This window comes from Hyperolius riggenbachi, chromosome 12 (genome assembly GCF_040937935.1).
Source record: "Hyperolius riggenbachi isolate aHypRig1 chromosome 12, aHypRig1.pri, whole genome shotgun sequence".
NCBI classification, from domain to species: domain Eukaryota; kingdom Metazoa; phylum Chordata; class Amphibia; order Anura; family Hyperoliidae; genus Hyperolius; species Hyperolius riggenbachi.
In genome coordinates, this window is record NC_090657.1 from 140,079,399 (window position 1) to 140,101,423 (window position 22,025).

The 22,025-nt window shown below is 43.9% G+C and overlaps 1 protein-coding gene across 7 annotated transcripts in view; it reads left to right on the forward strand.

Annotated features, from left to right (window-relative positions):
* Nucleotides 1-22,025, forward strand: part of ARHGAP40 (Rho GTPase activating protein 40) — a 209,621-nt gene that overhangs the window by 101,006 nt on the left and 86,590 nt on the right. The window contains exon 1 of one of the 7 annotated variants that reach the window (XM_068263551.1): nt 2,935-3,337. The exons of the other annotated variants lie outside the window; for them this stretch is intronic. Coding sequence (XP_068119652.1) covers nt 3,198-3,337 — 140 coding nt within the window. The 5' untranslated portion in view covers nt 2,935-3,197. Of the gene's footprint in view, nt 1-2,934; nt 3,338-22,025 lie in introns of those variants that run through there. 7 annotated transcript variants of the gene reach the window in all.

Sequence of the window (22,025 nt, forward strand, 5' to 3'; positions counted from 1 at the left end):
ACTGCCCCCAGCTGTTTCTGAGGACGAGCTCCCTCTGCTTCTATCATGGAGTAGTCTCCTCCTACTCCTCTCTGACTCCTCCTCTGAACTGTCCACCTGGTCATCTCCTCTACCGGGAACATATGTGGTATCCGTATAATCGTCATCATAATCCTCCTGGCCAGCTGCGCTTTCCTCAGACACCTCCTCAAGTGCACCAACTTCAGGTGGTCCACCATCATCCCCATCCACACACGTTACGTCCATACTATCGCCACCTAACTCAGACGTATGAGGTGGTGTACCTGCGCCTTCTTGTTGTTGTTGCAGTAGTGGCTGGGAATCAGTGATTTCACCACCACCACCAAATAACTCCTGCGAAGTGTCAAATGCAGCGGATGTGGTGCTTGTTGTAGCGCTGGTGGCTGCGGGAGATGAGGTGTTCTGTGTTAAATACTCAATCACCTCCTCACGATTTTGGGAAGTGATGGCACGTGCCTTCTTCTGAGCACTGTATTTTGGGGCAGGTCCGCATGAAATCACAGCAACACCACCTCGCACAGCCACAGACCTGCCGGTGCCTGGTGGCCTTCCTCTGGGTCTGCCTCTACCTCTTCCTCTACCTGGTTTGTCCATTTTGTCCATCTCGGGGGTATGCTAGCTATATGCAGTGAGGTGGGTTCTCACTCAACACAACAGGTAGTTAGATGCAGTGAGCTGGGTTCACTCAACACCACGCTAGGTATATGCAGTGATGATGTGGGTTAAGTAAACACAACAGGTACTGGGTAGTTAGATGCAGTGAGCTGGGTTCACTGAACAGTATACAGTAAAGGTACTTAAGATGCAGTGAGGTTGGTTCTCACTCAACACAACAGGTAGTTAGACTTAAATGCAGTGAGCTGGGTTCACTCAACACAACGCTAGGTATATGCAGTGATGAGGTGGGTTAAGTAAACACAACAGGTACTGGGTAGTTAGATGCAGTGAGCTGGGTTCACTCAACACAAAGCTAGGTATATGCAGTGATGAGGTGGGTTAAGTAAACACAACAGGTACTGGGGTATATGCAGTACTGGGTAGTACAATGTGCAGCTCCCTGTCACACACACAGGCAGTCAGTCACTGAATGTGCTGGGCTGCTGGCAGTGGCACACACACTATCAATTAGCAAGGCTGTGCATGCAACAAAAGTGTCAGAAAAAAAAATGTACAGGTTGAGCTCTGAAAAGAGCTGTTGCTGGGTGCTTTAAAAGCAATATTAATCAGTCAGGAACAAGCAAAGCAGCCTAGAACCTAACTAATCTGTCCCTAAGAGAAAAAGTCTGCAGCAGCTGTCCCTTTCCTCTCTCTAGCAGGCACACGAGTGACTGTAATGGCCGCCGGAGGCTGCCTTATATAAGGGTGGGTGGGGCTCCAGGGCTTACTGTAGCCTGAATGGCTACAATGTGCCTGCTGACTGTGATGCAGAGGGTCAAAGTTGACCCTCATAGTGCATTATGGGGCGAATCGAACTTCCGGAAAAGTTCTCCTGGCGCAGGCGAACGCGAACCCCCAATGTTCGCCTGGAACCGTTCGCCGGCGAACCGTTCGGTACACCTCCACTCATAATAGCTTATTTTCTTGCAATGATACAAGTCTCCCCAGTATACAGTAGGTAGTATAGGTTGCTAGAGTTAACCCCCAAGTAAAAGTAACCAGAGGTAGTACCCAAGTATAGGTAGCCAGAGGTAGTTCACCCAGTATAAGTACACACATGTGTACGTTGCCCTCCCAGTATATGTAGTTAGAGATGTCTCCCCAGTATAAGTAGACTTCTTTAGCATTCGTGGTAAGTGGTATCCACCCAGTATAAGTAGTCCCTCAGTATAGGTAATAAGAGGTTCCCCACAGTATAAGTAACCCCCTCAGTATAGATTTGGCAGGTGTCTCCCAGTAGAAGTAGACCCCCCCCCCCCCAGTATAGGTAGTGAGAGATGTCCTCCAGTATAAGAACCGGTACAAATGCCTGAGACATCTCTCAGTAGTAGGTGGTAAAGCATGAGGGAGGAGGAGGCAGCCATGGCGCCCATGGTGCGGTGGCGCCCATGGCACAAGCCATGCCTGCACCCCTCTAGATACGCCTCTGACTGCTTTAAAGTGTACTTGAGCGGAACCTCCGGTACGAAAATGCATACTAATCCTCCTTGATGCCTCCGCTCCCCGAGCCCCCTCTGTGTATGAGTGTAGCTGTATAAATTTGCATACTATTGCATCGGCTCAGAATTACTTGCATCTTGTTGACCAATCCTAGTTTTCACTGCTTACAATCATTTCTAAGCCTCTGGAATGCTGTCAGGTTATCTTTAAAGTGAGCCCGAGGTGAGAGTTATATGGAGGCTGTCATATTTATTTCCTTTGATGCAATGCCAGTTGCCTGCCTGTTCGGCTGATTATCTGCCTCTAATACTGCCAGCCATAGACCCTGAACAAGCATGCAGCAGATCAGGTGTTTCTGACAATATTGTCAGAACTCACAAGATTAGCTGCATGGTTATTTCTGGTGTATTTCAGACACTACTGCAACCAAATTGTTCAGCAGGGCTGCCAGGCAACTGGTATTGTTTAAAAGGATATAAATAAGGCAGCCTCTTGCCTCGGGTTCACTTTAACCTTTGAATAAAGTACGTGGATCGCATATTACATTTGCTCTGACTACATTTAAGGTTTTATATATCTTATGTAACCAGCATTATGCTTGTATTTCTCACACCAGACATCCAGTTTGGAAATATTATAACACCTGCATACGAAATGTTTTGGGGGAAACTCTCTCTCCCTAAAATTTTCTCCACCCAAAACATATGTTTCATCCACGTGGATTTGACTTAGGTCTGCCCTGCTGGAACCCCCGCCCTCTGGCAGGTAGGCATAGCACATGCTTTGCCCGAAATGGATAGGCTGCAGAACCAGTACGGCAGGTTATGTGTTAGTCTGAGCAGAAACCAGAGGGAGAGGAACATTAAAGCTCTTTGCAAATGAAGATCTCATTTAAGATGGAATGGTAACGGGAGGAAAGATTTGAAGCTGTAAATTTCTTTTTTTTTTTTAAAAAGTGATGGGGTGAAATTGACAACTTGTTGCACAGCAACTTCAAAAGTTTTGGAATGGATTGTTTCTTCTTCTTTACTGTCTATCCATGCGGAGCTCTCTAATCTCGGCACCTGCAGTCCTTGTAAATGGATTCTGATATTTCGGGGCCGGCGTTGCCGTTTATGTACTATATTAATCAGATGGAGATTGCCTCATTGCTTCCTGTAACCAGGATACCAAGACCCCAAGTCTTGCTTTCTAGGCACTTGTTCCCTTTATCGAGCAGGTAAGCACTAAACCCTCTTTTTTTTTTTTTTTTTTTTTTAATTATTATTTTCACCTTTTATTTGTCAATTCAATGTCCTGCTTTTAAAATTGTTGATCCCAATAATGAAGCTGAGCTACAAAGACGGTGCAAATATTGTAGGTTGTCAGCTGGATTGGGCAGGGTCCTACTCTCATTCCGCCTCATGGTTTGTGTTCTTGCAGGTTTGTCATCTGCTCCCACTATATATTGTATAGCTTGGCGTAATTTATTAGCGCTTTATGAATAAGAGGCAATAGTATTAAAGCGGACCCAAACCAAACATGTTTTTAATTCAAAATATTTAGTTGCATCACTCTGACACATACAAATATAAATAAACACTCCTTCAAGCCTATGAGCATTTCAGTGCATGCTTTTCACCCTCCTCTTTTCATAACTAGGGTTATACAGGTGGCAGCCATTAGCAATTCCTCCTTTGCTGGACACCATCTACTCCACCAGATTGCTGGATTATTTGCCGGCAATATGAAAGGAAGGGGAGGGGTTTCTCCAATAAATGTAAAATATTTTATATATGTCATCATGCAGCTAAAAAAAGGCTGCTATTTATTATTATAATTTAGAAAATAGATTTTATTTCTGAAATCTTGTATGTTTAGTTTGGGTCCACTTTAATGAAGTAATTGCTCAGGGCAACCTTTGTATTATCTACTAAAAGGAACCTGAGGTGTGAGACCTATGGAAGTTGCCATATTTATTTGCTTTTGAACAATACCAGTTGCCAGGTAGCCTTGCTGATTCTTCTGGTCTGTAGGCTCTAAATTACACACCTAAGACAAGCATGCCGCTAATCTTTTCAGATTTGTCATAGACATCTGATCTGCATGCCTGTTCAGGGTCTTTGGCTTATGCAGATTATAAAGCGTTAGAGGCAGAGGATCAGCAGGGCAGCCAGGCAATATGCATTATTTAAACAGAAATATATCAGCCACCATATCCCCCCCCCCCCCCCAACTCAGGTTCCGTTTAAATGAAAGAAGGACTTTTATCAGTGGCTTAGCAACAGGGATGCTGAGGTTGCAACCACAAGGACTCTGTACCTGAGGGGGGGGGGGGGGGGGCACATGGGCCCTTGCTGCAGTCACTGCATAAGCTCTGAATAATACACTTTGTATAGTGGAAATCTTTAACAATTGAATTATTTTCCTCTGCTTGCGCATTGGCTGTCCTTGTTTTGTTGGTCTGTATCATATGATGATTGTGCGTACAGTGCTGGGGCAGTGTAACATTTGCATTGGGCCCATAGCTCTTTAACTACACCACTGACTTTTGCACTAAATAATTCACATTCGTTGTCTCGTCTTTTATTTTTTCCCTCACTTTATCTAAAAAAACAGCATTTTTAGCATGTGGGAAGCTGAGGTTATAAATTGTCCTTGATTATATGTCATAATCCTCATACGCTAGATGAAACTGGGCTGATGACGAAGCCCTCTGACCAGAATCTAATGTGTGTACAGCTGGCCCTGCAATGTCACTTGAGATAGTGGGTCCTAAACCCTGCCGGGTGACATCCTTTGTACATGTGTACAAAACTTTCCCTTTCTCACTTTATCTTTAGTACTTCTTTAGCTGCATGCTGCTGGAAAAGCAGATATCGATTATGTGAAGGTAATAAAATGGCCGCCCTGACTCAATAAACCTTTCTCCTGAATTTTCTCAGACGAGATATTTTTTCCTCATATCACCAAAAACATTTTAGTTTTTTTTTTTCCTTGCTAAAAATAAAGTAGGATTTGTAGAGCATTTAGGGTGCTGATTTTAAAGTGAACTTTTAAAGCCTTAAGATGAGCAATGGTTTTAACACCTTTAATATACAAACGTCCTTTTGATTCAATTTTTGTTATAACTGGGGGTTTTCTTGATGGTCTTTCCCAATCAATATTTTGGTGAAAATCCTTCCGAGTGAATGCAGATGTAAGCAAGGTGTTTAACGGACTTTCCAATAGCTTTATACCGCATCTAGCGGTACAAAGCTAGCGATATCCGCATACCAATCAATAGACGCCGCACTGTGGTTGAATTATTGATGGTCCCTGATCAATGCTCTATCAGGGAAATCTCAGTTGTTTATCCAACTGGGTAAACATTACACAGTTTATAGCGCACCTTATGCTCTGCCAAGCCTTTGTTGATAAAGATAAATTTTAATAGTGTTGCTTCTGTTCCCACATTCCTATCATTCCCACTCTGCTCTGAAAACCCCATGCACTCACAGCTGACTTCTGCCCCTAATATATGTATGTGGCCATGGTAGCTGTGGTAGCAGGCCGTGATGTTTTAGAATGTCATTGCTTTAGCTTTGCCCACCCAGCAAAGAAAAGAGAAAAATGAAATATGCTATCACAGTTGACAAACAAGACATAAGTAAGAGTGTTTGAATACTTAACAAGCCGCAGCATGCCCAGCACCAAGCTCCTACTGACTCCAATGGCACTAGCATGCCAGGGGACAGACCCAAATGTCATTTAATTGGGAGATTAATACTGTAGATTTATTGAGAAGGTGAGAAAACTCTGGAGAAACATTTACTGAATGAGTCAGTTTCGTAAAGTCCAAGAAACATGGCTGCTTTGAGCAGGTGATTATTATTATTATTATTATTATTATATATTTTTTTTACCAGTTTTCTTTGCACCTGTCTTTTGAAATCAGCCCTACTAATCAGAGATGGAGTAAGGCAAGATAGGGTCCCATGCAAGGTACCAGCTTTTGCTCGCCCTGCTTGCTACTTCCCATTGTTGGTTGGGTGAGGTGGCACCCCAATTCTTGGACTCCCACAAATCATGTGGCACCTGCCTAGTTTGTCTTGTGGGTGATTCAGCTCTGCCATTAATCTGTCCCTGATAAAACAGTATCATGGGTTTGGCTTTGGTATCATGAATGATGTTGAAAGAAGTGGCAGGAATTTAGTTATGATTCTTGAAGCAGCTAATCTGTATTCTCTTGTCATGGGTGACTGAAGCTGCATTTCCTTGTTGCAAGCTAGTGGATAAAAGTCAAATGTGTGTGTGTGTGTGTGTGTGTGTGTGTGTGTGTGTGTGTGTGTGTGTTGCCATCACTCGAACACCTTGACCAATTTCAACAAAATTTGGTATACAGGACTTCTTGGGATAATATGTTCTGAGAGTCTCACACCCCCTGCACACCTGCTCAAACTACAAGCAGCCAATCAGATTTTACCCGTTGACATAAATGGGAACATTTTAAAAGGCTGCCATTCTCACAGTAATTTATTTATAAATGTTTTTTAACTTTATAAATACAATACATAAATACAAGTTGCCAAACTTGGCACCGTTGGTTACTTGGTGCCTGAAGCTAAAAAGTCAGGGAAAAATTCATATCAGTCCATTTGGAAAGGTCCATTCAGTCTGTTCCAGTGAGCAAAATGGAATTTTGGGTGCCCTCCGCCTTTTTTAAATCAGCCGGATGAAGCAGATGGAAAACAAAATCAATTCTAGCCTGTGAGAAGAGACGTTGTTTGTTCTAACTAGGCTGCTCGCTGCATATATGTTCTATAAAAGACTCACCTGCTGCTGTCCATTTGGGTCCCTAAATGGAAGAAATGCAGTTAAAAAGGGTGCAAGTCGCGCTTGTTTAAAAGGGCACCCGCTATGTGGGTCGCGGCTACAAATAGAGGGCAAGGATGGTATGAGGTTAAAGAGTACCTGAGGCAGATTGTTTGTAGATTATAGGACATAGAGGCATGTTCTCTGCCCAATAACATGCTTCTGTGTCCTTCTGGTGCCGCTATCTGTCCCCCTGGGCGCAGCTGTCCCCCCTAAAAACTAGTGACGACAATCTGATTGTCGCTAGCCTCCTTTTCTCCCTTCCAGCCATCAATCACCTGCTCCCCTTGCCTCTGTCGGCTCGCTCCCCCACTTCCATTGCCTCACTACCCGCCTCCGCTAGCTTCCACCAATCCGCAAACAAAGCCGTGACCCAGGAAATACTTCTGGGTCGTGGTAATCTTCTATTTCCTCCACCGGAGATGGGACGTTGCACCGGCTGCGGAGGATGAACGGAGAGCGGCGTGGAGCAGGTAGTTTTTTTGTTTTTGTTTTTTTCATGCTGCCTCGTGTTCTCTTTAAGGTTTATGCAGGCCAAGCTGAGTGTTCTGTCTGAGAGTAGGAAGAGGTTAGGTCATAGTAAAATATTGGTAAATATTACTGACATTTTACTATATGAATGTAGTAGAATATTGGTAAATTTGAAAAAGAATTGCGGTAGTAGAATATCAGTAAAGTGATCCCTTTTTAAAATGTACTGTATGTAGCTCCCATCGGTTTGTCATAGACCAGTAGATACAGTCCCTTCCCAGAGAGGATTCTCATTGGTTCACAAATTAGTGCTCAGGGAGGCAGTGGCGTAACTAAGGAGCTGTGGGCCCCGATGCAAGTTTTACAATAGGGCCTCCCAAGCACTCTATACATAACAATTGATACGGCGCACCAAAAACTGTCAATGGAAACTACAGTGTCAGAGGTGCAAGAAGGGGATGGGGAACAGCTTGATAATGATTACCACTATTCAATGTATCTATAGAAATGATTATTATGAGCACAGGACCAATAAAGAGCCAATACTGTGGTTGAGGGAGGGCCCTTTGGGGCCCCTCTGCCTCAAGGGCCCCGATGCGGTTGCTACCGCTGCACCCCCTATTGCTACGCCCCTGCAGGGAGGATTTTGCAGACCAGTGGGAGTCTGATCTTTCTTATGGAGCTCTGGGATTGGTATACAGGCATTTCTAATGTGCAGAGGACCCAAATGGCAGTGGTGGTGGAGGAAAGGAACCATGACAGCTGCAGGTACCAAGCAGGTGGCGACAAAATTCAAATGGACAGAAGCAAATGAAAAACTGATGCCATTATAAAAAAGGGATAATTTTAACTGGAAAATGGAAGAGGTTTCAGATCAGTTTTTCATCCAGTCCAGTATTCTGGTGGTGCTGGCAGCCTGATGGGTGACCCTATTTTGGGAGTTTTTGTTTTTCACATTTTCTCTATTATAAAGATAGACTAGATAGACTTTCTCCTCCATTTTTTTTTCTTTTTGTATCACATTTCTGAAGTTTGTGGGTTGAAGATTTGAGGTCTTATAGCTGTCTAAAGTGGTGCTGTTAAACTGGGCATGGAAAAGTAAATCAGTAATTTGTGTCTATTGCTAGTCTATAGTCTAAACTTTAGACTATGATGGTGTGTACCAAGCATAAAGCATGAGTTTTAATCCTTAAAAATCAGATGGTTTTAGCCGTTATTTATGCAGCTTTTAATGCTTTAGACTCTAAAGCATTAAAAACTGCATAAATAACGGCTAAAACCATCTGATTTTTAAGGATTAAAACTCATGCTTTATGCTTGGTACACACCATGCAATTTTCCCAGATTGACAGGTCAAATCGATAATTTCCAACAGGTCCAATCTGATTTCCGATCTTTGGCCTGATCAATTTTGCACAGAAATGATTGGAAGATTGATCAGAAAAATGATTGGAAATCAGACCTTATTGATTTCACCTGTCTAGGTGACAGGACATTTCATGGTATGTACTAGGCTTGAGGGCTCTTTCACACACAGGCAGTGCGGAGTGGTATATCTACCACACCCCACCGCCGTGCAATGAGTCTATGAAGACTTTCATACTACGACGTTACGGCGCGATGTGACGAAGTGACGTTTTTGATGCATTCCAGATGCAGGTCAAGAACTATGTTAACGCTGCAGAAAGTTGCGGTGATCTGCGTTGGCCCGGAAGTCATGTTAGTAATTTTTCAACCATATACAGTTCGCCATAGACTGACGCGACCTCGCAGCGCACATGTGTGGAAGTTTTTAAACAATACACTTCTGCATACCCGAAGCAGAAAGTGACGGCAAGCGCATGTCACGTATTTGTCACTTCCTGCTTGGCCAGTGGCCAGACAGGGAACACCGCACAATAGCATGGTGTTTCCTGAAGGCCTGTTTCTGACGGTGCAATGCGGTGCGTCGTGCTCGACGCATCGGAGATGCTGGTTTCTGGTGTGAAACCAGCCTCACACTACTTTTTGCTGTTAATTGATAAGCTGCCATTGCTGGGTAGAACTATTAAGGGGCCTATATACTGGTCGATTTCAGCCATTGACTGCCGATTCGACCGCTCTGATTGAATTGGCTAGAAATCTATGCAGCAGGAAGCATGATCGATAAATAGATTCCCGTCCGATTTCAATCGATTTGCTCGATTGGTCCGGATAGAAACTCTAGGCCCATAGAGTTGCATTGGGTCGAATGGTGCAAAAAATGCATTTGATCGATTTTCAATCGATTTCATTCTGAAATCTATTGGAAATCTGTTCCAAGTGTGTGGCACACATCAGATAGATTCCTGTCAGATTCGACCAGGCATCTGACAGGCATCTGACAGGAATCTACCTGATGGTCGAATCTGCTGCAAATCTATAATTGTATGGCCACCTGGTGCTGGTAGTCTATACACTGTTTAACTAAGGTAGTAAAGCTTCTGCTGTATCCAGGGGGGCACAGAACTTTATTTCCCTTATTGCTGACTAATTACTTCTCTAGGACAACAACTGATAATTGTGTCCTGCAGCCAACAAAGATATCAGTCCAATTCAGTGAGGTCACACGCAGGCGATTCTTAAAATCACCCACAAAACGCTTGTACAATGCTTCCCTATGAGAGTGTTCACAGGTTCGTTTCTGATCCACTCAGCAATGCGGTGCCTGTATCATGTTTTTTTTTAGGTGTTTTTGCTATAATGGAAGGTATAGGAATAATGCTAAACGCTCACAAAATCGCTTTGTGCAGGGATTGCGGTCGCGTTTTTAAGAATACATACATTGTAGCTATTACTTTCCGGGACAAAGAGTTCATTTTCTGACTTGTCAGGGAGTGAATTACAAAACCGCTCTGTAAAGGCGCTTAAACGCTTTTTACAAAAACTCAGCGTGCAGTGGAGTGCTGGGAGGGGGGGGGGGGAGCGCAAAACGCTTGCGTTTTTGTTTTTAGGTGTGAATGAGGATGTACAAGTATTCACAACCTTTGCCATGAAGCTCCAAAATTGAGCTCAAATGCATCTTGTTTCCCCTGATCATTCTTGAGATGTTTCTGCTGCTTTATTGAAGTCCACCTGTGGTAAATTCATTTGACTGGACATGATTTGGAAAGGCATACACCTGTCTATATAAGATCCCACAGTCGACCGTTCACGTCAGAGCACCAACCACGCATGAAGTCAAAGTAATTGTCTCTAGGCCTCTGAGACAGGATTGTCTCAAGGCAGGAATCTGGGGAAGGTTACTGAAAATGTTTTGCTGCTTTGAAGGCCCCAGTGAGCACAGTGGCCTTCATCATCCGTAAGTGGAAGAAGTTTAAAACTACTAGGACTCTTCCTACAGCTGGCCTGCCATCTAAACTTAGTGATCTGGGAAAAGGGACAGGGAGGTGACCAAGAACCAGACAGTTCCTCTGTCAGAGCTCCAGAGGTCCTCTGTAGAGAGAGGAGAACCTTCCAGAAGGACAACCATCTCTGCAGCAATCCACCAATCCGGCCTGTATGGTAGAGTGGCCAGACAGAAGCTACTCCTTAGTAAAAGGCACATAGCAACTGCTTGGAACTTGCCAAAAAGCACTTGAAGGAGACTCCGACCGTGAGAAACAAAACTGTCTGGTCTGATGAGACAAAAATATAACTCTTTAGTGTGAATGCCTAGCATCACGTTTGGAGGAAACACGGCACAGCTAATCACCAGGCCAATATCATCCCTACAGTGAAGCATGGTACAGTCCTTATGAATCAAAGGCATGGCCACCAGTGCGCTTCAGCAAACATTTATTGCACAATAGTGTAAAAACAGTAGTAGCAGTGTAACACCTTTGGTAAAAACCAGTTCAGTACTTCACCCGTCTAGATGTCACCACACACACAGAACCCGTCCTCCGACAATTATTTCGCACGGAGCAGTGCTTGATGACGGAAGGCCTGTATCTATGACATTGAGGAAGTCCGACAACGTCAGAGAAGGGGGGCGTGAACAAATAGCGGCGTGTAGCTCTTAACAATTTACAATCATTGATGGCAGAAACGAATATTGTTGAGTACACGTGATTTCTCTTTTTTTTTTTTTTTTCCTTAACCTCCTTGCCGGTCTAAAAAATCCAGCAAGGAGGCAGCGCCGCACATTTTTTAAATTTTTTTTTTTTTTTAAATCATGTAGCGAGCCAAGGGCTCGCTACATGATAGCCGCTAAGCGGCGGCATCCCCCCACCCACTCCGATCGCCTTCGGCGATCAGAGTATGCAGGGAATCCCGTTGAGAACGGGATTTCCTGCAGGGCTTCCCCGGTCGCCATGGCGACGGGGCGGGATGACGTCACCGACGTCATGGACGTCGGGACGTCATAGGGAATCCCGATCCGCTCCTCAACGCTGCCTGGCACTGATTGGCCAGGCAGCGCAGGGCTCTGGGGCGGGGGGGAGCGACTCGGCGCGGCGGATTGCGGCGGATCGGCGGCGAGCGGCGGCGATCGGAAGTTACAAGCAGCTAGCAAAGTGCTAGCTGCTTGTAACAAAAAAAAAATTATGCAAATCGGCCCAGCGGGGCCTGAGATATCCTCCTGCGCAGGTTACCCCGAGCTGAGCTCGGGATAACCGGCAAGGAGGTTAATGAATTTGCCAAAATCTCAAACGTTTTTTTTTTCACATTGTCATGATGGGGTGTTGTGTGTAGAATTTAGAGGAAAAAAATGAATTGAATCAATTTTGGAATAAGGCTGTAACATAGAAAAATGTGAAAAAATGATGCGCTGTGAATACTTTCCAGATGCAATGTACCGTATCTCCCAAATACACAGTTGAAAATACTGACACCTCTCCTTCAGGATCTTGTCAAGTTATAGAATTTCCTGTGCGGAGGAACTACATGTTAGTCAACTGGCACAGATGCATAAGCACTTAGCACAGCTTTCCTGCAGTCTCTGCATCTGTATTTATCTATTTTCCTAGTCCCAATGAATTAATGTTTTTCTAATCTAATTTTATCAATGGCCAGCAAGATGAGATAAAGTTATGGGGGATGGGGGGAGCGAATAATATTTTACATTTGGTGAGGGACATTGTGGGAGACAAAACCAATTGTTGGCTTTTGCTGACTTTCACACCAAATTGCTTGGCGCTAACCACACTAACGCCAAAATCAACCCTTCCGGGGTGTCACTGCTGACACACATTCAAGCCCATTACCCTACCAGTATGTTTCTTGTAGGTGGGAGGATTCTGAGCAATCACTGATGTACAGAAATTGAGACTGGATCTGCAAGGCGGAAATGCTAACCATTTAGCCAGTTTGTTCCCCACCTGTTGCTCCACTTCATACATGGAAGAGGGAAGTGTTTCAGTTATTTCATATCATATTTCTACATCAGTTTGCATGTTGCATTCTGTTTTTAGCACAGCTTTGTGAAAACAGTATAGATGCGGGTAGAGGTGACGTCAGTCACAATGGGAATTTTTTTGCGGACACTTATTTGTGAAAAGCGCATAAGATGAAGAAAATCAGAAACGAAGGACGTGGGGTTGGGTTCCGAACGTTGATCATAGTTCATAGCACAGAAACAAGTGTATTGAGAAGAGGGGTTTTCAGGTATGTAACAGTGTTTGTATTTTGCTGTGACTAGAGATATAAGTTCATACGTTCTTGTTAGTGTTCATACACAGGCCAACTCTTTGGGAGGATGGATTATGTTAGACACCATGAATTTCTGTGACTACGCAGATGTTCAATCTTCCATTGAGAGCAGGGTGTTGTCATGAAGCCTGCTTGTGTGCGCATTTGCTGATCCTTTGTGATCTAATACAAATCAGGGAAGTCTGACATAGAGGCCCTGATTTATGTGCAGTTTTCCTGCAGAAGTTTTCTTATCTCAAATAAAATCTTTTTTCAGAATCCGGCCAGTTAAAGAGTACCGAAAAGTAGGTAAGAAAAGTTATCTCAAACTTATGAGTACAGGTAGTCCCTAGGTTTTTTTTTATCCTGAAGCTGTCGATAATAAGTTGAAGCACTGTTCCATCCTCCTCTATCCCCCTCGTGCCTCCAGTGTACCCCCTCTGTGTCACCTCTGTTTCCCTGTGACCTCAGTGTACTGCAGTAAAATGTAATGTTACCAGTTTAGAAAGCATTTTTTTTTCTTTGAATTTTTAAATGATTTTCGCAAAAACTACAAACTATCTTTGAAAATGTTTTGACAATTTCGGCCCGTTCATTTTGGTGGGTCATTTGTAAGTCGTGTATTTGTATGTCGGGGACCTGTACACCTTTTTTTTTTTTTTTTTTTTTTTTTTGGGGGGGGGGGGGGATTAAAATGATTTTTTGTTAAAATGCAAACCTGTCTCCTATATGAGAAATCTCAGGAATTGTTTTTTAATTATTATTATTGCCACTCTGTACACTTATCCAACGACATGGCCTGACGTACCACTGCTACGCCGATGACACACAGATATACCTGTCCTTCAAACGTGGTGGAACAGACCCTACTGCAAAAAAAACCTCTTGCTTAGCTGAGCTACAGGCATGGATGAATGATAACTGGTTGAAACTGAATGCTGACAAAACTGAGGTCCTTTTTGTCCAAAGCCAGCGCTCGCCATCAAAACAACTCTATCCTAAAACAACACCAATCAGGATTGGGAATTCAGACATAAACAGCTCCAACCTTGTGCGCAGCCTTGGCGTACTAATCGATGGGGAATTGAGTTTCAGAAACCAAATTTCATCTGTAGTTAAATCTTCCTACTTTCATTTGAAGAACATTGCAAAGATTAAACATCTGATTCCCCCAGAGGATCTTCCAACGCCTTCATCACATTCACGGCTGGACTACTGCAATGCCCTTTATGCTGGCCTCCCCAAAAAGGACCTGCGTCGCCTACAATTAGTGCAGAATGGTGCTGCTAGATTGCTAACAAACCAGCCTCACCACTGTTACATTACACCGATCCTTCGCTCCCTGCACTGGCTACCAGTAGAATGGAGAATACTCTTCAAGATTGGTCTGCTGACATTAAAATCACTGCACAATCTGGGCCCTGGATACATGAAAGACTTGATGAAGCTGCACCACACCTCTCACAACCTCAGATCAGCAAGTTCTATAAACTTGGTCACTCCCAGAGTGCACCTCAAAAAATCTGGAGACAGAGCCTTCTGTCATGCTGCCCCTACTCTTTGGAACTCCCTGCCACACCCAGTAAAGACAGCACCATTCCTGGAGCTATTCAAATCCAGACTGAAAAGTCACCTGTTTAGCCTGGCATTTCCGTACTTAAAATAAAATTATTCCTCTTTACCACGATGGTCTGAGCCATGCATATGCGCTTTGAGTCCTACGGGAGAAAAGCGCTTTACAAATGTTATTTGTTGTTGTTTATTTATTTTAAAGATTTTGTTTAAGGCTACTGTGGTTTGGTTCACCCCAAGCATGGCCAAAATTCTTGCAGCCAGACTATACCTGATCTTTACGTTTTTATCCATACAGTATTCAGTCCAGCATAGGACCTAGCAAGCCCGCTTAGAGCAGTCATCACAATATAAAACAAAATCCACTAGGTCCTCCAAAATGCTCCTCAAGCTTTTATTGGTGCATCTACAAATCTAGTATTTCAGTGTCACTAAGGATCCCTCCCATGCTGGAAATAAATCATGTTATCACAACACACACACACACACACACACACACACACACACAATTGTTGGCTTTTGCTGACTTTCACACCAAATTGCTTGGCGCTAACCACACTAACGCCAAAATCAACCCTGCTGGGGTGTCACTGCTGACGCACATTCAAGCCCATTACCCTACCAGTATGTTTCTTGTAGGTGGGAGGATTCTGAGCAATCACTGATGTACAGAAATTGAGACTGGATCTGCAAGGCGGAAATGCTAACCATTTAGCCAGTTTGTTCCCCACCTGTTGCTCCACTTCATACATGGAAGAGGGAAGTGTTTCAGTTATTTCATATCATATCTCTACATCAGTTTGCATGTTGCATTCTGTTTTTAGCACAGCTTTGTGAAAACAGTATAGATGCACGCAGACACACACACACACACACACACACACACACACACACACACACACACACACACACACACACACACACACACACACACACACACACACACACACACACACACACACACACACACACACACACCCTAGTTCATACACATATTTTTTTTCTATTAAAACAAGTTTATTAACCAATTCAGGACGAGAGCAATTTTCACATATTAGTGTTTCTCCCATTCATTCACCAATAACTTTATTACTACTTGTCACACCTAACTGATCTATATATTGTTTTTTTTCAGGACACATGAGGCTTTTAGTGTGTAATAATGTTGTTTAGAAATTAACTTCTTTTCTATGCATTTTAAAAGGAAAATATGGGTAAAAATAGAAAAAAAACACACCGATTTATAGCTTTACAATAAACTGCTAACTACAGTGGGATGCGAACGTTTGGACAACACTGTTAATCGTCATGATTTTCCTGTATAAATCGTTGGTTGTTACGATAAAAAAAAGTCAGTTAAATATATCCTATAGGAGACAAACCCAGTGATATTTGAAAAGTTAAATTAAGTTTATTGGATTTACAGAAAGTGCACAATAATAGTTTAAACAAAATTAGGCAATTGCATAAATGTGGGCACCACAAAAAAAGAAATGAAATCACTATTTAGTAGATCTTCCTTTTGCAGAAATTACAGCCTCTAAACGCTTCCTGTAGGTTCCAATGAGTGTCTGGATTCTGGTTGAAGGTTTTTTTGGACCATTTCTCTTTACAGAACATCTCTTGGTTTGATGGCTTCCGAGCATTGTCAGCTCTCTTTAACTCACACCACAGATTTTCAATTATTTTCAGGTCCAGGGACTGAGATGGCCATTCCAGAACGTTGTACTTGTTCCTCTGCATGAATGCCTTAGTGGATTTTGAGCAGTGTTTAGGGTCGTTGTCTTGTTGAAAGATCCAGCCCTGGCGCAGCTTCAGCTTTGTCACTAATTCCTGAACATTGGTCTCCAGAATCTGTTGATACTGAGTGTTAAGGCTCATGCACACATCAGACCATAGTCTTTTGAAAATGAAGGATCACAGACCAATCTTACCACCCTTTATGTAGTATGAGAGCCATACTCTACACAGTCTTTTCTATGGAGCTGAAATCCACATCAGAAAAAAATCTTTGCAAGATGCTGCACACACAGATGCTGTACAGACACAAAAGATCAGTATCTGCAAAAGATCTGTTCCTGCCAAAAATCCATTCCTGCAAATTGCAATGATAGTCTATGAGATCTGCAGATCATCATACACACATGATTTAACTGACATGCGTCTATATATACGCTATAGCAGCATAGAGGGTGATAGCAGCGGCTGGGAACGCGGAAAATCAGCCGCGTTCCCAGCCTGTCGGCGGCTGTCGCCGAACTGGAAGTAGCCGCCGGCGGGGACAGGACGATCGGAGCGGGGCTGCGAGGGCACCATCCAGCTTCGGGGTGCTGAGGGATGCCCCAGGTGAGTAAATGTCATTTTTTTTATTTGACTTAAGTTTTCCTTTAAATACATAGTTTTTAATCACATGGGTATGAACACCGAAAACGTGAAATTAACAAACGAAAATGGGAACCCTCGTTCCATTTTTAACAAAAAACAGACTTTGTTTTAGAGTGTGACTCTGTGTCGCATCCTCCCGAGATTCGCAAAAGTGCTCCCATATGAGAATGAGCGTAGCTGCACTGCGCCTGCACAGTAGCTTGAATTCCCCAGGGCTTCATTGGAAAAATCCAGTCCTAATCGGGTCTATGCTGCGGCACATTGCGAGCTGTTGGCCAGGCCTTGTCGCCTGTTTTCCAGAGCACACAGGACTGGAATGGGGGGAAGCCTCTGGATTATCCACTATTGGGGTGAGTACCCATTTGGGGCACTTTAATTTTCTGTAAATATTGTAACTGTAGGGAAAGACAGTAGAATTGACACAACCTTGTATTTTGTTGCACAACCTTCAGAGGCAATGATTGCAAACCAGCAATTCCTATGCGTACGTTAAAAAGGGGCGCTGGGAAAAAAGGGCGCCGGGTTTTTAACGATAAGCATGGATAACGTTTAAAAATGTATTGTACTGTATTTGGTTTAAAATTAATGTTTTATAAAGTTATAAATCATTAAATAATGTGCATTAAATCGGCAATTGTAAAAACGTTAATCTTTCGTTTAAATAGTGAAACGTATAATAACGTTTAAAAAAAAAATTACTAAGTAACCCTCCCTGTACCTACCCCTAACCCCTAGACCCCCCTGTTGATGCCTAAACCTAAGACCCCCCCCTGTTGGTGCCTAAGTAACCCTCCCTGTACCTACCCCTAACCCCTAGACCCCCCTGTTAGTGCCTAAACCTAAGACCCCCCTGTTGGTGCCTAAACCTAAGACCCCCCTGTTAGTGCCTAAACCTAAGACCCCCCTGTTGGTGCCTAAACCTAAGACCCCCTGTTGGTGCCTAAACCTAAGACCCCCTGTTGGTGCCTAAACCTAAGACCCCCTGTTGGTGCCTAAACCTAAGACCCCCTGTTGGTGCCTAAACCTAAGACCCCCCTGTTGGTGCCTAAACCTAAGACCCCCCTGTTGGTGCCTAAACCTAAGACCCCCCTGTTTGTTTTTTCGTTTAAAAATAATGTAAAAAAAAAAAATTTGTACTGTTTTTCGTTTAAAAATAATGTTTGAAAAAAAATATTGTACTGTTTTTCGTTTAAAAATAATATTTAAAAATGTATAAATCATTAAATAATGTGTAATCATGAGAAGCAGTAATAAAACATTAAGTCCCCGGGCGCCGCTTTTAAAACGTTATTTTTCTCCGGCGCCCTTTTTTCCTATCGGGCGCCCATTAAACGATATTTATTATAGGAGTGAATGGCGGCGCCCGATTTGTCCACTAGCCTCAGGCGCCCGAATTTACTGTTACCAATTCCTATAGCTTTCAGCAAGGCTTCTGCACTGTGAACAGGTAGTTTGGCACACTCTTCCTGATCAAATTGCTCCAGCAGTGTAAGGATTAAAGGATGCCTTCTCCAGACTGCATGTTTCAGTTCTCTTTTTTTTTTTTTTTTTTTTTTTTTTTTTTTTTTTTTTTTTTTTTTAGATATTCAATAGCATTCAGATCAGGGTTTACAGAAGGGCCAATTCTAAACAGTACAATGTTCTTAGCCAGTTGATGACTCTAGCTGTGTGCTTATATCATGATGGATTTATAACCTGCAACTTTTTGACTTTGGCCAATATGGTTCACTCCCGAATGGCTTGTCAGCCTTTAAATTTCATTTCTCCATTCACAGACTAGAAGCTGTTGCATCAAAGCAGCCCTAAAACATTATCACACCTCACAGTAGGTTTGGTATTGGGTAGGCCAGTTTTATATGTGTGCCTGGAAAGCGTTGGGATTTGGGATTTCCAGAGGAACAAAGAAGCACTTGAGAAATTCTGCATGCGGGGTAGGAAACTGAATCAAAGCATTTGTAAGCAAGTTATGTATTGTAATGTTATATATAGTATTTGCTTATTGGCTTTCTGGCCCGTGGAATACCACTATTTTTGATTTTTCAAATGCATGGGAATGTACGGCCCATTATTCTTAAAGGAAACTTACCAAACTAATACACAATAACCAGACCAGAGTTTTGGATTGAAATGGCCGAGGCCAGCTTTATTGGGGCTTGGTAAATGAAGATTTTATTTATTTTTATTTACTCTTAAAGAGACTCTGAAGCGAGAATAAATCTCGCTTCAGAGCTCATAAATAGCAGGGGCACGTGTGCCCCTGCTAAAACGCCGCTATCCCGCGGCTAAACGGGGGTCCCTTCACCCCCAACCCACCCCCCGCAAAAGTGTGTCGTAAAAAGGTCGCAGAATTTCCCTTCCTGGAGGCAGGGCTAACGGCTGCAGCCCTGCCTCCAGTCGCGTCTGTCAGCGGCGCATCGCCGCCTCTCCCCCGCCCCTCTCAGTGAAGGAAGACTGAGAGGGGCGGGGAGAGGCGGAGATACGCGCTGACAGACGCGCGTGGGGCAGGGCTGCGGCGGTTAGCCCTGCCCCAACCAGGAAGCGCTCCCTGGGTGTATCGAGGGGGATTTGGGGGTGAAGGGACCCCCGTTAAGCCGCGCTATAGCGGCGTTTTAGCAGGGGCACACGTGCCCCTGCTATTTATGAGGTCTGAAGCAAGATTTATTCTCGCTTCAGACTCTCTTTAAATCTTTATTTAAACTCTCTTTAATGAACACCAAAAGCAATTGTTTGTACACACTGGTACATCTGGGTGATATTCCCAAAACACAATTAACACATGAAGAACAAACACATATTGTCCGCTACCGGGCGACATTACCCAATACATCCCCCTCCTTTTCTAGAGGTGATAAGCCCCCAACAAAGCCTTACAGAGCCTCGACAAGTTCCAAGGCGGGAGGGCAGGGCGCAAGAGCTGCTTCTGACTGAAGAAAAGGTGAGCAGCTGTGCCGCGCTGTCTAATTTATACCGCCTGCTTCCTTCTGATAGGCGGCTCGCAAGCCCACGAATCCTGAACAGGCCAATCTGAGGGGCAGCCTCCAGGCCACCCGAAGGGTAGATTCTGTAACCCCTTCCGACACCGCACCTGCAAATAATCAGAGGAGAGCCAGCAAAGAGACCCAGGTGCAGGTTAATTAATTGCAGAGGCCAACATGCCCATGGCTCCTCAGTTTTAAAAAACTGCGTCACATTCATGAAAAGCACTTTTTGGAGCACATTTTTGCTTGCTGCCCAGTATTTTTATAAAGTATTCTAAATTGCATAGTTAATAAATACAGTGGCTTCCACTTTTAGCGGGTTTATGCTGGGACATTTATTAGGAACTGGTATGTGGCTTGTGGCGGAGACATGTGGATCAGTCTGTGTAGTAGGTGGATGCAGGGGGATTAGGTGACAGATAAATTAATTCCTGTATGTGCCAAACCAGTGCACAGCCCTGAATCCTACCGGTACAGAGCACTCAGGATACAGATAACTGGCTGCACAGTACACAGAAGAGGCATTCAGTGTTTTATAGTATGATATGTATCTTTCACTTCTCAGCTACAGAAAAGGCTCATTCACAAAATCCCAGAGGACTTCTAGGTGGTAAGTTCTGTGATGTACCCCCGTTTGTATGTGTCTAATTTGTATGTTTGAGAAATGTGGATGTGGCCTTTAATTTAGACTCCTGATCGGTTTTATTTTATCATCTAACCGTTACTTCTTGTGTATGTTTGTAGATATTATTTCTTGGTATTGCACTTCATCTATATGTACATTTATAAGGTGTTATATAGCTATTCAGCTGTATATTTTCTGCACTTTCTTTGGCACTCCATGTAAATTGTGTATTGTAGTTTTCATGTGGCTGGATAGTGTAATGATTGTCTCTGATGCAGGAGACCAGGATTCAAATCTTGGCTCTTCCTATTCAGTAAGGCTTGGGCCACACTAGCTCCGGGTATGGGATGCATCCGCGGTCCGGGCTCCGATTTTCAAAAACCGGAACGCAAACTGATCCGTGCTGCCTTTTTTGCAGCACACATTCTGGATCCGTTTGCGTGTTGTTTTTTTTTTTTTTTTTGCTAGAGGGGGTAGTAGCCACAATGGGGGGGGGGGGGGGGGGCTGCGGGCAAAGCGGAGGCCTGGGTGGGTGCCCCCGGTCCCTGCTCCCCCTCCAGCTTGCACATAATGTAATAAATTGTACCTAAGTTCGGCGAGCTGGGCTTTTACGCCCACACCACTCACCATCACTTCCTGCAGTGCCGCCCTCTGTATTTCAGTGGGCGGCATCGCAGGAAGTGACTCGAGCGGTGTGGGCAGAAGTGCCCGGCTCGCCGAACTTCCTTAGGTACAATTTATTATTATGTGCGAGCTGGAGGGGGAGCGGGGATGGGGGGCACCTAGGTGAGCAAGGGGGGGGGGGGTGTGACCCCCCCCTGGCCGCCGCTTTGCCTGCAGCCCCCCGTCCTGGCTGCTACCCTGTCCAGCATGGTGGCCCCATCCTTCACCAAGGGACACTGGAAACTGATCAGTTTCCAGTGTCCCAAAATGTCAGAGAAGAGGGAGGCCTGTTTCCCCATTGATTTTCACTACCCGTACGTGTATACGGGTCCGTGAAAAATGCTGCAAGTCCGGACTCTGCGTTCCGGGTTTAAAAACGTATTCCGCGGATCGCACGCGGATACGTTTTTAACTTGTGTGTACTGTTCCTATTTTTAACATTGTTATCCGTGGCTCAGTTTTTCGTCCGGGACAAAAAACGTAGCTACGGATACGTTTTTAAAGCAAGTGTGAACCAGCCCTGAGCTAGAATCTATTCAGTAAGGAGTTCTTGGGCAAGAGTGTGCACTGATGGTTGAGTTGCAATCGATTTGAGTCTGATGGGAGAGGAAGAATCTTTATTATCATCTGAATTGTACAGTGCTATAGAAAACCTGACATAAAAAAGTCAATAATTATGTTAATATGAAAAGTAACTGAAAAGCTATGATGTGTATGCTAACAGTGTTTGGCGCCAGTGAATGAGACTTGCT